Source organism: Drosophila montana, unplaced genomic scaffold (genome assembly GCF_035044405.1).
Source record: "Drosophila montana isolate Dmon_TW-CO22-7 unplaced genomic scaffold, ASM3504440v1 contig_2397_1, whole genome shotgun sequence".
NCBI lineage: Eukaryota > Metazoa > Arthropoda > Insecta > Diptera > Drosophilidae > Drosophila > Drosophila montana.
The window spans coordinates 385,858-402,341 of NW_026997278.1; the positions used below are offsets into that span (position 1 = coordinate 385,858).

The following is a 16,484-nucleotide window of genomic DNA, read 5'->3' on the forward strand; positions in this document are numbered from 1 at the left end:
TCTAGCCATGTCCTTCCGGCTGTCCGTCCGCCCGTCCGTATGTATGAACGCAAGGGTCTCAAAACCTATAAGATCTTGAGACTTGAAAATTTGGATATTACTTTCTTTCCTTGGTATGGCGTCTCTGGAGTCTGTAGTAATCAACGAAATCAACATTTCATTGCATTTCATTTCATTTACACTAACCATGTTGGATATACATATGCTGTTGCTATCTTTTGCCTCGCAATAAGGTAAATATATACTTGAATAACTTCTGTATTTATTGTTCTAAGGTTATAAAAGGCAGTATACAAAAATGCATTTCTTTTAACACAAACTTGTTTTAATGACTTATTTGAGTTCTTGTTTTTCTTTTACAATCTAAACATATGGTCAAAATTGCAGTTAAGAAATAATATTGTATAATTTCATGTACAGCTTTATGCGGCTTTAGGTTTCTTATTCGGCACAAAGCTAGTCGACTTAATGACACACTTGTGCTGACCATGCAATCCATGGACAGGCAAACAGCGACAGTCGCTGACGGTTTCGGTTTTAAAGAGGGTGTCTGCAATGGAGGATGTGACCTGGTTGAGCACCTTCTTTTGGTCTGCAGCTTTGAGCTTATCGAAGTTTTGTGTGTCGAATGCCCAACCGCCGTTGTTGAGTACAAAATCAATGCCCATGTCGTTTTCGAATTGCAATTTGGCGCGCTTCTTGTTATCCTTGCCATCTAAGGTGGCCACTAATCGCGCATTAAAACCTAGTTTGTGGACGAGTATGTTAATGTATGTATTTAACTATTATTGCCATTAATTGCGCTTACCAACTAGCTTTTCCGATGGAACACCCTCGAGTGCAAGTCCCTTTATAGGCGCTATCAAGTGAAGAAGAGCCCCATCGAATTTGGTCACGGTTCCTGTTATTTGGGCTCGAACGAACTTCAACTTTGGGAATGCGTATAAAATTAGTATTTGTAATGTGTAAAGTTAAAAATGTTAGCATAACGTTTATATTAGAGCTGTCAAAGCAAAGACCAATAGAACCCATAGGTCTTTTGAGTTCCTAAATTAAACGTCACATATCGGAAAATGTAGCGGGATTTGCTAAGAATGATATGGAGATCGTCAGAGCAAATACATATAAATCAATTGACGTGACAATCCCTTTTGCGCCTTTTCAACAGCTGGCAGTCTGGGCACACTGAACATTTCCTATGAAAATCCAAATCAGTCTCAGGAATAAGGATATAAACAACGTTTTTGCTTTTCGAAAATACCTTGACCAAATCACAATCGGAGCATAAATATCAAATATCTGCCATAGTAAGTATTAGTAAGAAGCCAGCCAGCTTAATTTTTTGGCGAACTGAAGATCAACGCACATATTTGCATAATATAGGCCGATGGCTCTAGATTGGAGCTGGTCAAATGAAACAGCAGGGCGTTCTGGATAAATGAGGGCTGTTAACCACTCATTCCTCTCTTTACTAGGCACTCCATAGCCTATCTTATATCCGAGGAATTTCATAGTGCCAAGTTCAGTGGTCACTTGCGATTTTGCTTTATTTAAGCTCATACCAACTGACGCCATAAGTTGGTTCGCTTCCTCAAGCCGGATTACAGTACGAGTGCAAAATAGCGAATCGTCTCCCAAAACAATTATATCGGCAGGGTAGGCACCAGTCTGATCTAAACAAATCCAAGTACAGAGGATATGATTGATGACTGATCCAACCAATTGTGTAAAGTAACTGCCGCTCGCTATACCGGTGCTTTTTCTGAACCTAAGTCCACTAGCAGTTCGGATTGTTGTTCGTATGAAATAGTCCTGAATATATTCATACATCCGAATCATGCGCCTGGCATCTGCTACACCATACTCGTCATAATTAACAAAATCAATGTTAAGGGCTAGAATGTTAAAGGCGGCTCTGATTAACCACGTTGGTACGGTTTTATCAAACTTCGAAAAATCGAGGCCTGTGAAATGTTCGAAGCGTGCCATCCTATTTGTAATCCGGCGCATTCCTCCTAAAGCTGTTTCATAGCCATAAGCAATAGGGGTTCGATATTTTTGATAAGCTCTAATGAGAGGTAAAGCAAATACTGCTTCTCCAAATGTAACTGTTGCGGGGTAACCCCAAACAGCTCTAACCTTGTACTCTCCAATATCAGCGACGTGTGAACGTACATAAGCTAGACAATCAGGGGGATGTAAGGTTTGGCCTGCCTTGACTTTATGCCAAAACCAGCGCACGCGGTTGATTGCGTCAGGATCACGCTTTATCTCTCCCTTTGTCTTATAACCACAATCCTTCCAAGGTAGACCAGGCGACTTTGTCCAGATATCAAGATCTTGTTTGAATATATCATTAAGATGAAGCATCTTAACTTTATCTGGCAGAGTGAATTCACGCGTTGTATGCATGATTGCTGCAGTCAGAAGTGGATCGTCGGGACGTGTTGTATCATTATTAAATTCCATAATGTCTTTAACGATGCGGTTCTGAGTTACTGGAGATCTCCATTTTCCAGTGTCGATTTGTGGTAGAAAAGGTGTTTGATACACCTCAGCTTGTGTACGTTGGGCGAACCCAGTAGTTTTCTCAATGAAAGTTACAGTCATTGCTTGTCCGATATCAGAACAAGTTAAAAACCGGGCCAGCTTAATTAAAAATTTTTTGCTTTAACCACCAAACTTGTTATATACGAATTTAACTAAAAGTGTATCAGCCAACTTAATCAAATATCTCTATAGGAATGAAAGTTTAAACTTGGTTTTCTTAAGGCATCCCGCCTTTCTTAAGTCATGATAGCACTAAAACTAATTTTTGTTAAAAAAAAAAAAAAACTATCGAAAGTATTCATCAGGGTTACTATCGATAGTTTGACAGCTCTATTGTAAATGCACATCATCGTTTAAACTTGTTATTCCTAAGACAGCCGTTCTCTCCTGTTCTTTATTGCTTTCTTAAGTCACGATAGCACTGAAACTAATTTTCGTTGAAAAAAAAAAACAGAAACTATCGAAAGTATCGATCGATAGTTTGACAGCTCTAATGTAAATGCACATCAATAGAAGCTTACCCAGTTGTTGTACTGAAGGGAATTGCTGCGAATGCCAACAATGCTTTTGGCTGCGCCGGCACGGAACGGGTAATCCAGAGCCAATTGGAATGCCTTTTCATCTGATTGCGGAACAATGGTCTTTACAAAACGCTCAAGCATATTGTATATGTCCAGTATTCGCTTTTCCGTGATAATTTGCTCCACACAGTTTTCGCAGAAGTTCTTTGGCCCATTTAGTTGAACATTGGCCACGTTTCCTTTGTAATTAATTTTACCATTGTCGCTCGTCAATAGGGCAGGATAACGCTTGTTCTCATCAAATGCGATAACACCCACTTGAACATCAGAGAATCCACGTGTCTTAAGTGATTCGCGAATCTCGGTAATAGCGGGTGCAATCAAGTTGGCCAAAACACTGGGCGTTACATTAATGTCAACCACAAACACAACATCTGCCTTGTTGGTTGGCGTCTTCACGGTGAACTCCTCGCCGAAGTCACGCTGGCCCGGCGCTCCGGAACACTTGAGACAACGCGTTGGCAACAATACCCATTTGTGTTGTAACTTCAGCGCTGAGCCATATGCCAGGCCAAAGGTGCAGGCAACTGATTCCTTATCCTTTTCGGGGACATTCAGCACGGCAATATCGCACGCAAGGCGATACGGCCTGGAGTCCAATGCCAAATAATGGAGGGCCAGTGGGGATTCGATGCCAAAGATCTCGCTGCATACCTCATTGCGCGTCGGGCTTTCCAGCTGGGCCTTATCGAATGCCACGGGATTGCATTTACCCACACCATATTCGTTGCCCAAGGCCGCCGAATCGCTGGCTAGCGTTCCATCGATGAGCAGATAGTCATCGTAGGGCTCGGCGTTACCATTTCCAAGCAGACCGCGAGTTTTGCTTGTGTAAAATCCGTTGACATTGACATGACAAACCTTGAGGTCTGTGGTACAGACGATATGCACTCCGTACTCCGAGTGCAGGTAGACTGTGTAAAAGCGTCGCCAGCCATGAATGCCAGGTAAGTGTTGCGGATACTCGACGGGTTTGCCGTTCACCTTAAGTGCAGCCGTATCGCTGACCTCCATATAGTTTCCGTCTCGATCAATCAAAGTGATGGCCTTTAGTTTGCCATTGTTGAGCTGAGCTATGACCGTAAAGTTTTTGTCGACACTGTCCTGGGCCAGAATATATTTGCAATTGCCGGGATAGGCGTAGTTCTGGCCATCGAAACTGAACACATGCTGGCCATCCACAATGTGGCCGTGCAGCTCGAAGTCGTGGAAGAAGATCCAAGAATTGTACCAATTCTTGCTGAATATACCCTCCCAGTTCTCATTCAACAAGAAGTTAATGGCGCTCGATCGGAACGAAAGCACTACCGGCAACTTGGCGAACGCATCCAATGAGCTTGGCCAGAAGCTGAGCCAATCTTGCGAGTCGGTCAATGAGACTCGGCCAACTGGCGAATTACTCTTGACTGCCGCCCATACTGAACGCACAGCCTTCCACAACAGTTTTGAGAGTTCGTCCAGCGACTTTTCCTCATTGACGGGCACTTGCTTCAGCTTGGCCTCGAGATATTCGTGCAGCTTTTGCAACAGCTCGGTAACCTCAGGTGTTTGAGGTAAAATGTTCAATTGCTCGAATACATTGTTGAGCAGCTCTAAAGTGCGTTCAACAAGTTTAAGCTGTTTGACCTTGGTTGTCAGTTCGTTGCGTATGCTTTCAAATGTTGGCAGCTTGGCGACATACTCCTTAATTTCGTTGATTATTTCCTCAGCTGCATTCACAACTACCTTGATCAGTTCTTGGGCTGCTTCTTGCAATGGTTTCAGCGTTTCATTTATGGCCTTTCCATAGTTCTTCAATGCGGGTCCGTATTTCTCAAGCCAAGCAATCAGCTCTTTGAATGCCTTCGTCCAAATATTGAGCAGCTCTACGCGTAGTTGTCCAACCAGCTTTGTCGTAGCTACGACCAACTGTTCCCATGCTTTTAGCACTGAGTTCTCCCACAGATCTTTCAACTTTTCACTGAGCTCTACAAACGCCTTGTGCAATTTCTCATACTTTTCAGATGTCGTCTTTATTACTTCGTCGATTGTTTTGCTTATCTTCTCAAAGAGGGTTCGTCTGAAATAAAAATAAAATAAAAACGCATTAAAACATTTGACTTGGCACTTTTTTACAAAACATGATTTGAACGGACGATATAGGACGAGATATTGACAGGATACTATAGACCCGTTTCTAGTCTAGATACATTTTGCAGTTATCAAACATGGATATACTATATATTCGTAATATATAATCAGACTTTTCTAATCAAGGTATAGGATATCATTTTTATCAGGAACTCGACTAGGTTCTCTTTTTGACATCAGTCTAAATTCGAATTTTATTATACTTGTTCGATTTGTCAACTCGATATGGTTGGTGTAAAGATATCTACTTACATCGCATCGATAATTGGTTTCAAGGTGGGATCGCTTTCGAGTTCTGTAATTATTGCCTTCACTTGACCCTCGTAAGCGTTCTTCAGTTTTGTAAAATCTGGGCCACTTTCGGTGGCTAATTTAAGATTCTCCTTAAGATCGTTATAGACCTTATCAAAACGCTTTTTCAAATTTTCGGTCACTGAGTCCGTTTCTTTCTTGATTTCCGTTTCAACAGTGCTCTGTAATAAATAAATTAAATGTTAAATATATAGCTATATCTAATTGATATTGATTTGTGCTTACCAGGAACGCGGAAACATCGGCCTCATTTGTTTTGTAGTTGGTTTGCAGGAAGTTGGCGGCATCCAGAGCTATGCGTCCATTGTATATGGGCTTACCTGCGCCTATCACATCGAACTTCAACTCTTTGCCCAGTTTCACCTCGGCACTGGCATCAATAAGGTTTTGTCGCTTTATTGTGACCTTGGCCCAGGATGGTTGAATCTCGCTAAAGAATTCCAAAGGTATCTGTTCAAAGACTTGCAGTTTTGTGTTGATTTTAGCAATACGCTTCTGCAGATCAAAATCGCCGGCCACATGAAGTATTTGTTCATTTTGGGCGTTCACCGAAATCTCAACACGATTCTTGTTGCCAAACAGATAGGCACCAGCCTTCAGGTCGCCTGGGCTGCTCTGCAGCTCGGTGCTGGCACTGAAATCCGTTGTCTCCGTGTTCAATGCCGCGTGTGTGTTCAGTTCATATTGAATGCGTAATCCAGTGGAACGGATTTGTTGATTGGATGTAATATTGAAACCGTTTGTCGCTTGAATATTGCGAATTTGTGTCTTTGCAATCACCTTCTGCTCGGGGCTGCGGAATATATCGAATATAATTTCGCTGTTGATAATGCGCTGATCACGGTTGGCATCGACGCTGCCGGTAACGCTTAGAGGTCGTATCGTTGGATGTTCAACCTTCAGGTGACCCTTGGCATTGAGGGCAACCTGTTCCACGCCCGATAAGTCCAGCACGGCCGAAACGCGCGCCACATCATTCGGTCGCTGCAGCTTGTCAATATAGAAGGCAGCCGACTGCTCATAATGTCCAAAGAGCTGGCCATCCTTGGGCACTTGCTGGACTGTCTCAAACGCAATTTGCCGCTTTGGCAGTGTCAGTTGAATGGTCGAGCCGGCGGGCAGCAAATTGGCAGTGAGCTGATACTTGAGGTTATTGCTGGATATGATATGACCATCCAGATTGTATTGGTACTTGAAGCCTTGACGTATGTGCTTCGATTTGACCTCCAACTCATAGGGATAGCCGAACTCGCGTAGGTCGACCAAGACGAGCACATTATGCTGCACGGAGTCGAGTTGTTCATCGTTTGCGGTCACTGTAGACTGCAGCTGGATGTTTACGCATTGCTTCTTCTCCTCACAGATGGATAGCTTGGTGTTGAATTCCTTGTTGGTTACTTTAATCGTTGCGACGCCGTTCTTGGGTCCAAAGTTGCCATTGAATGTGTACGCAAAGCCAACTTCCTTATCGGTGTTCAGGTCGAAGTGTTGACGGACAAGCTTGAAATTGCCGTTGTGCGTTTTTCCCTGGTATTGCACCTGTCCCTGGCCCTCAATTATCGCCTTGTTCTGTTCCTTCTTCAAACTGTATGTGGCAGTGCCCGCAATTATTGTACTCTGTGCACTCTTGAGATTCACCTTAATGCTCTTGCCCTGGCCTTTAACATCCAAAGCATAGTTGTCTAGCTTCAATTTCTTCGAGTTCCAGTTGCCAATGATATAGAAATCATCAATACTAGTATACGAGGCCTCAGTGCTTAATTTGAAATCCAAGTCCACAACATTATCCAAGTCCACGGTCAGCTTGGCCTTGCGCTCACCCAGGACTTCCACAATGGCAACCACAACAATGGGCTGCTGCGTTGGCAGAGTAACGCGCAGATCCAGTCCCTTTTTATGCGTAGACTTATACAATTTGGTGTCCAGGCCATAGGCTTTGTCCGCCTGCTTGAACTGAGCGCTAAGCGAGCTGCTACCTTCGACAACCTTGTGCTGGCGCACAGATATCTCGATATTCTTGGCCGACTCGTAGCTGGTGTCCAGGGTGAAATGGATCGATGCTGTGTCGGCGCCACCGTAATTAATATCCGCATTTGTTTTAACGTATTTTTCGGCATATTGTGCTTGGAAAGCGTACTTTTCCGAGCCGCTGGCATTTCCTTCCGTCAAACTGCCCGACCTCTCCCTCTGATAGCTGCCATTGAATTTGATTGGAGCTTGCAGATTATTGTTCTGTGCATCAAATGTATAAGTGCCTTGTTTCGCGGCACCCTTCCATGCGGTATTGATCTTGGTGAATTGGCCATCTCCCGATTTGGCATTTAGGACAAACTCCACATCATAGGCCCCTTGGCTGTCCGTTTGCTTTAACCACTTGCCCTGGCTGCTTATATCCCAGGTTTTGAATTTCGTGCCAGGCGCTTGCACATTGTATTGCAGCTCATAGGTGGCAGGCACAGTTCCTTCACCCGCATTGTATTTACCATTCACGCCGACTGTTACACGATCACCAAATTTGACAGACGCGACCACTGTATCCTGCTTGCCGGACTCCTCCAACGTTATGGAAACCTCAAGCGGCTCGGTCAACAAGGGACTCTGTGCGGAAAGGAATAATTCGCGTGCGTTCGCTTTGCCCTTAAGTAGATATTGTCCACGATAGTTGAGCTCGGACTTTTGTCCATTGAATGGTGTGTATATTATTTGACCGTTAACCGATAACTCCTTCGTTTTGACATTCCAACGGTCCAGCTTACCCTTAAATGCCAGCGAACGTTTCTTTCCGCCTGCCGGCTGATCGTTAATCTGAACATCCATATTGCCTTGAGTTAGATGAGTTTTGGGATTTGATGTCACATGGCGATTGATGCTACCGTCGACAATGCGTCCCTCCGGACATGTGAACGAAAATGTGCCTTGTATATCGCCATTTGTACGCCATTCGCCTTTGAGATTTCCGCTCGCATCGAATGCGTACTTTTTGTCATTTGCCTCGAATATATTTTTCGTGCTAAACTTGAGCTTATCAATGGTGCTTTCCGTTTTCAGATGCACTTTCTTATCGCCATCGAGTGTAATAGTTGCGTCCAGATCATATTTCGGCGACTGTATTTGGAATTTGGCGTCAAGTTCGAGCTTATGCTTTTGTTCAGTCTTTTGCGTCTCAACGGTGGCCGTTAGCTCACCTTTACCATTCTTGGCTACTTTAAAATCACCTTTGGCCGTTAGCAAATTTTTAACAATCACATTCACCTTGGCTGCGGAGATTTTATCCAGCGGATGTTGCGACTCGCTGGTCAGCTTAAACAATTCAGCATTGTCGCGGCTAATGCGTAATTCGCTATTGGTTTTCTCCGGCGTGCCGATAACCTTGAGTAACCATTGTACGGGCTTCTCCTTGGCCGTTAGCTGTGCACTGCCCTGCAGATCGATATGGACATCCTGTGCCGAATAGCGTTGTCCCAATTCACCCTTGGCCGTCAACGAGCTGCCCCAGCTTGTAGTCAGTGTATTGTCAATAATGAAAATATTACCACTAACATCGCACTTGGAGACCAAGTCAATGGTATGCTTGTTCAGTTTGGCATTTGCCTTCAGTTCGTAGTCGTGCACGGAACGCTGATTGGATTGATATTTAACATTGAGAGTAGCTGACTTTTGGTCACGTGTTGCTTCGACATCAAATTGGAATTTGTTCACATCGAATGTGGACTTTACAGTCACAGAGCCAACTGGCTTGTTCTTGTGCTCAACAATCAGATCCTGCGAAAATTTGCCTGAACGCAGTGTGTTGGAATTCTCGGTACTCGGTGCATACTCCAGCTCTGTGCTACTCTTGATGGACCAGGCTACAGCCTTGCCAGTCAGTTGCAGGGAATACACCTTTTCGCCAATATTTAACTGTGCCGAGCTACCATAGACATTCTCTGGGGCACGTTCGTCATTGACAAACACACCGGCCGCATACTGACCATTATCCAGTTTAAAGTTGGTCTTCACCAGGAACGATTCCTGGTTGGGCGCAATTCGCAGCTCGGTGCTGAGCGACGTTGGTCCGATATCGACCCAACCATTGACCACGAAACGATCGTTGGTCCGGCTTGAAATTTGGAAATTCTGGAAATTGTAACGCGCTTGCTTCTCACCGGTTTTTTGTACTACGATCTTGCCGTCGACCTGGTAGCCGTTGATGTTATTGGAAACACCGTTTTTATCCTGGATTTCAATAATTGGCTTGTACTCATTACCATTTTTGGCAAAACCGATTTTGCTCTTCTTAATTGTTTTATCCTGTTCATATTGACCGTAGAGGACCAACTCCTGAGCGTCATTCGCAATGCCAGCTTCCACGCCGAGATGATACTGGGGACTATCGAGAGTTAGACGACCATAGGTTTTCGGTTTGGTACCGAGCTCAAGAGCCAAGCTGGTGTCATGGTTAACCTTGGAGCCAGGCGTACTATACTGTAGTTTCCACTGATTGCTGCCCGATTGTAGGGTTGAGTGCGTTCCCTTCAAGTTAAATTTACGCTCCGTTGTCAGGTAGACAGCGAATGTGAATGGACGGGAGAGATGAACCTCATCGACGAGTGAATTTCCCTTGCCGCCGCCGCCGCTGCTACTGGCTCCAATATCGCTCAGACTGGTCGAACTGACCAGGCAGACATTGAGGCCAATCACATCGAGCTGGTTGAAGCACAACTCGGTTGGTTTTGTACTCTTTTGCTTCTTGCCGGCCTTCAGAGGAACGGATTTAATTGGTTTGTCCTGTTCGGCAACAAAAAATTCCGTGTTCAATTGCACATCAATGAGCTCCAGCTTTTCGCGCGGCAGCTCAACATTGACATTGAAACCATCTCCGTCCTTGATCAAAGAAACGGACACATCGCTGCCGGTTGCTGAATGCGCGCTCGAAACAACCCGAAGGCCCGTGGCAAGCACCTGGGTATTAAAGCCAAGTTGTATATTGAAATTAATATCAACGCTTGGTACAAATTTCAAACGATATTTGGCTCTTTGCCAATTCTGTTCCAGAATTGCGTTCACATCGATGTTAACAGCGAAATCAATTTTGTTAGCCGCAAAGCCCTGGGCTGCCAATTCCAGTGGGACACCCAAGCCAGTTGGATAGGTTATCTCAGAGTCGAGGAAGAGATGATGGCTGGAGAACTGCTTCTCGAATGATGTCAATTCCTTTTTGGCCTTGTCAAATGCTTCCGAGAAGTGCTTGATAATGTCCTCCAAGGTGGTTGGAATATTGTCGCCCAGACTCAAAAATGCCAACTCAGAGCCAAACAGTTTCAGCGACAGATCCAAGTTCAAATCTTGTTCGTTCTTACTGCCATAGGTTTTGTACTTTTTAGCCGTCTTAGCAGCATCATCGACAATGGAGCGTCTGGCGCGACCGCCAGCACCAGTTCCAGCACCGTTGCCCACTTCAATCAGTTTGACAATCTCATCAAAATCTTTGTTCAGCAAACCCTTGGGTCCCAAATAATATTCAAGTAGATTCTCAAGATTCTCCTGTCGTACGTTTGCCTCAAACACATTAAAATTGGTGCCGAAGAGTTCCGTTGTCAAATTGAGACGCGCCGAGCGTGGCAAAAATCCGTGTTGCGAATAGATAAGCTTGTAATCGGAGCTGGCGCTCAAGCCCAATGCGTCCAGTTTATAGGAGAGCTCGTTGTTAAAGCTATATCTTCTGTAGTCTTTCGGAAACTGCTTAGTTACACGAATGTTGCCCAAGTAATATCTTTGCTGTTCACGTGTCGCGTCCGTCGAGTCGCGTATTGCCCTCAGATTGGATTCAATAAAGCCACCAACTTGGTATACCTTCTCCGAGTTGACAATTTCGGATATCTGATTGGCTAAATCGGCAGTTGGACAGCTAATGGCAGCCAGGTAGGCTTCAATGCGTAACTCGGAATCTTCGTTGTGGTCCTTGAGTAGGTCGACAGCCTTAGAGCCTAGGGCGGCTACGTTGCAGCCAAAGGTTGATACTGCCTGCAGAGCAGCGACACGTATGCGATTGGAGCGGCCGGGAGAGATGCACTCGCTCAATGCTTGGGGAACATTATTGGCCAAATTTTTAGCATTGCCAATGCCCTTCAGGATGTACACAATACGTTCCTCTTCCTTTTTCGAATTGGGCTTACAGTTCTTAAGGCCATCGACAAACCTTTTTGATATCGCTTCAATATCACCTGATTGACAGCCATTTTTGTTGCAATACTTGGCCACCAGGCTGCCTACAGCCAAATAGATCTCCTTTGGTGCATTGGGCGACAGTTGGGCAGCCGCTTGACTGAGCGTTTCCTTGTCTACCGATTCAACGAGGTTGAGCGACAATATGGCAATGATTTTCTCCTTTTCTTCAAATTTATTGAGCTGTTTTAAGATAGCTCTGGCCGATTCCGCGGTATTTGTGCGAAACAGTGCGTCCAGGTAAACCTTACGTGCCAGAACCTTGTTTGGATGCGGGAAGGCCGACAGCTCTAGCAAGGTTTCCGTGTCCGAGTGACGCAAAAGACGTATTAGCTCAACGAATTTCTTGGCGCTATCCTTTTTCACATAATCACCGGTTAGGTCGACAAGTTCCGAGAGTGCCGACTTTAGAGCAGCAATATTTTTCGACGCGTAAGTTTCGGACTTTTGAAAAACGATAGTAGCCGGACTCGAACCAGTAGCCGGCGCACTCGCTGCTGTACCGGCAGGATTTTGAAGCTTCAGTGTTGTGACCACCTTGGCAGTTATATCGGAGACACCCTTTGTCGTACCCGCGAATTTATATAGCTCGACTAGCTGAACATTTTGAACAACACCTCGTTCAATTTTCGATTCCTTATTATAGTCAGACTGGAAGATTGCGCTCGACTTAACGCCAGCCTTTTCATTCACAATGCCAGACAGGATACCGCTGGTGATTTGCTCTCGATGAGCGCAACTGTTCAGGTCGCGCACCTTGGTCACGGTCTCGACATTTCCAGACTTTGAGGTTGAGGTGTGCGTTGGACACTGACCAAATACATCCACTTCGCTCGTCACATCCGATCCGGTTTCCGACTGCAAAAGCGATATAATACCACGCTTAATGTTGAGCGAGTACGCGGTATCGCTGGCATCGGTACAGATCTGTGCTCCCAGCTGGCCATTGGCCAGTGTGAAGTGCACCGGCTTCTGGATATTGCTCAGTATCTTTTTCTCGATCGACTCTTTGGTGTTGATAACCTTAACGGAGCCAACCTGCAATGTGTAGCCGCAGTTGCCATTGGCAAAGATCTTCGCCGAGCCAGTTACTTTGAGGCTGGTGTCATCCGCTTCGTTGACAACGCCCGAACTTAATCCAACCGTTAAGATGCTGTCAAATGCGTACTCATAAAAGTTTCCAGCCGTATATTTTAGTAGACCATTGTCAGCTGTTAAAGAAAACTCATTGTTATTGCACGAACAAAAAAAAGACACCTTCCGATAAATTTACTTACGTCGAGGACATCCTTTATTGCAACTACCATCTACAATCAATAAAGAAAATATATTAATTTATAGCCTGCGCCCATCGAGAAATAATCAAATATAAAAGAGTGCTCTTCTAGAATATACCCCAAACCAAGCCCCGAGCTGCCTTCGGCTTCCTGGGAAATACCTTCGTGATTAGCTTCGATATTTATTGTCCAATTTTTAAGAAATTTTGAGGAGGGGCTACGCTTATGATTTAATGTCTCTAGCTCTTATGACTGTCTCGAGTCAGCTGTTGAAGTTGGTGCCAAGAATTTTTAGATATTACATTTCTACGACCGTGGAATCATCTTCTCTTAAAAAAAAATGTGTTTAAAGTGCATCGAATAAGAAACAAAATGCTGGAATCAACAGCCCATTTTAGTCGTGTGGTGAGAATCTTGAAGCCGAAAAATAAACTTTCGTTCAATTAACCTTTGACCCGCACTTTTCGTCCAGGAGCAGTGAACTTTGCGAAAAACTTATTAAATACATTTTCCAACAGATCTTTGAAACCGATTATAAAAAAAAGTGGAAATTTTCCGCCAAATTTCCACTGTTGCGGATGAAATCTCCCAAATCGCTGAAACACATATTAAGTTCTTACGAAGGGGTTTGAAAATTGTTTCGAATCGGATAAAATCGGATAAAACTTAAAAAAATCTTTGAATCGCATTTTCCACCGAGGAAGCTTGGATTCTGCGAAAAGTGTGAAACACGTCTCAAATGATTTTTCCAATAGATCTTTGGATAAATGTATTTATACGAAAAGTCTGAAACACGCCTCGAATGAATTTGAACAAGGATCTTCGAAAATGATTCCGATCGGATGGCAAACAAAAAAGTTGCATACAAACGTTTTTCACGATTTGCGAGTGGATTTTCGAATTTTCGACTGTAAAGAACTCTCTTGATTCGACTTTTGGCCTATTTATTCTGAATAAATATTCACATTTAAATTAAATAACTTTGTACATGTGCATTTTTATATATAAAATATTCTTTATATATATATTCTTTAAGCAACTAGCCTGAACAAATGTGATTCTTGCAGGCGGAAAACGGGCACTTCAATTAATTTCAATAAAACGCGATTATTTCAATACAATATTTGTATACCTTACAATAATTGATAGTGCAATTGTATTTCTCTGTTATGCTTATGATTAATTTATCCACATCATATAGCATATCATATAAGTAGCTCGCATAGGGACAATTGCTCGAAAATTAACTGATTGCATAAGTACTCCATTGTGCGGATATGTACAGATACATATGTACATACATAACAAGCATCTACGGTATCCATTCAAAATGTCTAAAATGTGCCTGTCCGTCTGAATGTACGCCTCGATCTCGGAATCTATAGGAGCTAGAGCAACTCGTACTACATACTCTGACCGAATTTATAGTTTTCTTTCGATATTGATTTATTAAAAAATAAAATTTAGAATTTATTTTCTTGTACAGTATCTCCGATTAATTACATGTCACTTTTTAGATGTTACCTCGCTTTTCTCTCGGAATTAAAAAAAAACGCACTTTTAAAACTCAAGTTTTGCCCTTTATAATTTTCTTTCAAAATTTGTAGTAATCGAGTTTATAAAAATTTGAAATATAAAATTTAGTATTTATTTTCTTGTACAGTATCTCCGAATGTGACATGTCACTTTTTAGATGTTACCTTTCTCTTTCTCTTTCCTCTCGGAATTAAAAGAAAACACTCACTTTTAAAACTCAAGTTTTTGTCCTTTGGTAAACGCACTTTTGTATCCCACTTTTAAGCTCTAGAACAGCGAAGTTTTCTCTGATACAGGGTATTCCACAGTCGGGCACATACGATTTGAGCACCCTAAATATATATTTGCGTGTACATACCAGAGTTAGCTGTAGTCGCCAATAGCAGAAGAATCAGGATACCACAAGTGTTAACGGGAATAGCCATCCTTTTAACTGTACCGGCCCCCTTTGGGTAAGCCTACAGAAAATGAAGTGATCATTGCACATTGCATTAGTAATTATATTAACACGTGAATTCATGCAATTAAATGTGTGTTATATTTTTTGGGAGAATATCATCCGTGTGTACAGTATTATGTTGCACTTATGTTTTTATGTACTTGGCTTTGTTATTGTATTGTTGGACACGAAATAGAAAGGATTCTGTACCTAATATACACGGAAATTTATACTGCAATTCCTTTTACTGAACTAAGTTCAGAGAAACGCGCACACAACTCGACAACCGTCTTGATATAAACCCGACGACAACTGACTTCGAATTAAGCCGCATTTTCCACTAGAACACAATTTAAATACATCGCCTTGCCTCTGCGTACAAATACGTATCTGTTTATAGTATAATATCTACATAGAAACTGTATATGTATGTGTTCGTGCTTGTCTGTGTGCTTGTATGCATATGCATGTGCGTGTGTGTATTAGTTGCTAGACGATATTCTTGATGAGCGTGTCGTCCCGTCCACTTGGGTGTCGTTCTTGTGTGTGCTACTCTCACGGTCAGGTTGCTCTCATGCATAGAAATATCAATTTTAAGCATTGAAGGGTGCGCTGCTTCTCAGCATTTTCCATTATCAGAAGAGGATTTAACGCATTCGACCCCTGCTCAGCCACTTTATCTCCACTGTATGTGTGTGTACGTATGTATGTACATATGCATGACAAGTGAGAGTGGCCGACTGGGAGATACCATGTAGCCTATTACAAATTGCAACACATACACAGACACGTCTTCATGTCGCAAGCTGACCCCCCGCCTGTTGGAGTGCCCGTGCTTCTTCTTATACCCTAAGCCTATTGAGAAAAAAAACGGTAAAAAGGTTTTGTGCAAATTTTTATAGCGTAAACTGCGCATCAAGCGGTATTTGTGAGTGTGTGTATGCGTGTGTGCGTGTGCATGTGAATGTGTATTTTTGTACGTACATATGTATTTATATTGAGGGATGCTAGAATGAAGTAAAGCTGGCTTGGGTATATCTTAGTCGAGCACACCCGACTGGAGCACTCTTACTTACCCTGCTCGACTCTTTAGAAAATGTATTTTCTAAATTATTTATGTGTTTATTGACTGAAATGAACGATAGCATTATCCAAAGCTAAAATCGAAAATAATTTCATTTTATGTGGAGTTGAGGGAGGTGGCCGAAAATTTCCTACGTACATCTATGCTTGTGAATGTGTGTACACATACATATGTATGTATGTATGTATGCATGTATTTGTATATGAATTGCAGCTTACGCCTGATAAGAAACTTTAATCGTTAATTAAAAGTTGCTTGAAAGCAAAACGCGGCTCGATAAGCGCACAAATTCTCGCTGCTCATACCTGACAGAAAAAATTACAGTTCGTAAGATTATCGCTTAAATATTATTGGTATAAGTCTGTGCATAG

General features: G+C 43.0%; 1 protein-coding gene across 1 annotated transcript; it reads right to left on the minus strand.

The window, feature by feature from the left end:
• Positions 1–303: 303 nt before the first annotated feature.
• Positions 304–15,384, minus strand: apolpp (apolipophorin). The gene is made up of 8 exons (XM_064681648.1): positions 15,240–15,384; positions 14,949–15,048; positions 13,055–13,084; positions 5,799–12,988; positions 5,514–5,734; positions 3,072–5,190; positions 809–929; positions 304–745 (listed from the first exon to the last, which is right to left on the minus strand). Exons 2-8 carry the CDS (start codon positions 15,013–15,015, stop codon positions 423–425), a joined length of 10,071 nt encoding a protein of 3,356 aa, XP_064537718.1. The 5' UTR covers positions 15,016–15,048; positions 15,240–15,384; the 3' UTR covers positions 304–422.
• Between the last annotated feature and the right edge of the window lie 1,100 nt (positions 15,385–16,484).

What these genes read in the sequence shown, in the direction of transcription:
- apolpp (XM_064681648.1), bottom strand. Translation starts at nt 15,015, where the DNA reads ATGGCTATTCCCGTTAACACTTGTGGTATCCTGATTCTTCTGCTATTG. An exon ending in GGCGACTACAGCTAACTCTG is followed by an intron (nt 13,085 to 14,948) that starts GTATGTACACGC and finishes TATTGATTGTAG; the next exon opens with ATGGTAGTTGCAATAAAGGA. An exon ending in TCCATCGGAAAAGCTAGTTG is followed by an intron (nt 746 to 808) that starts GTAAGCGCAATT and finishes TCCACAAACTAG; the next exon opens with GTTTTAATGCGCGATTAGTG.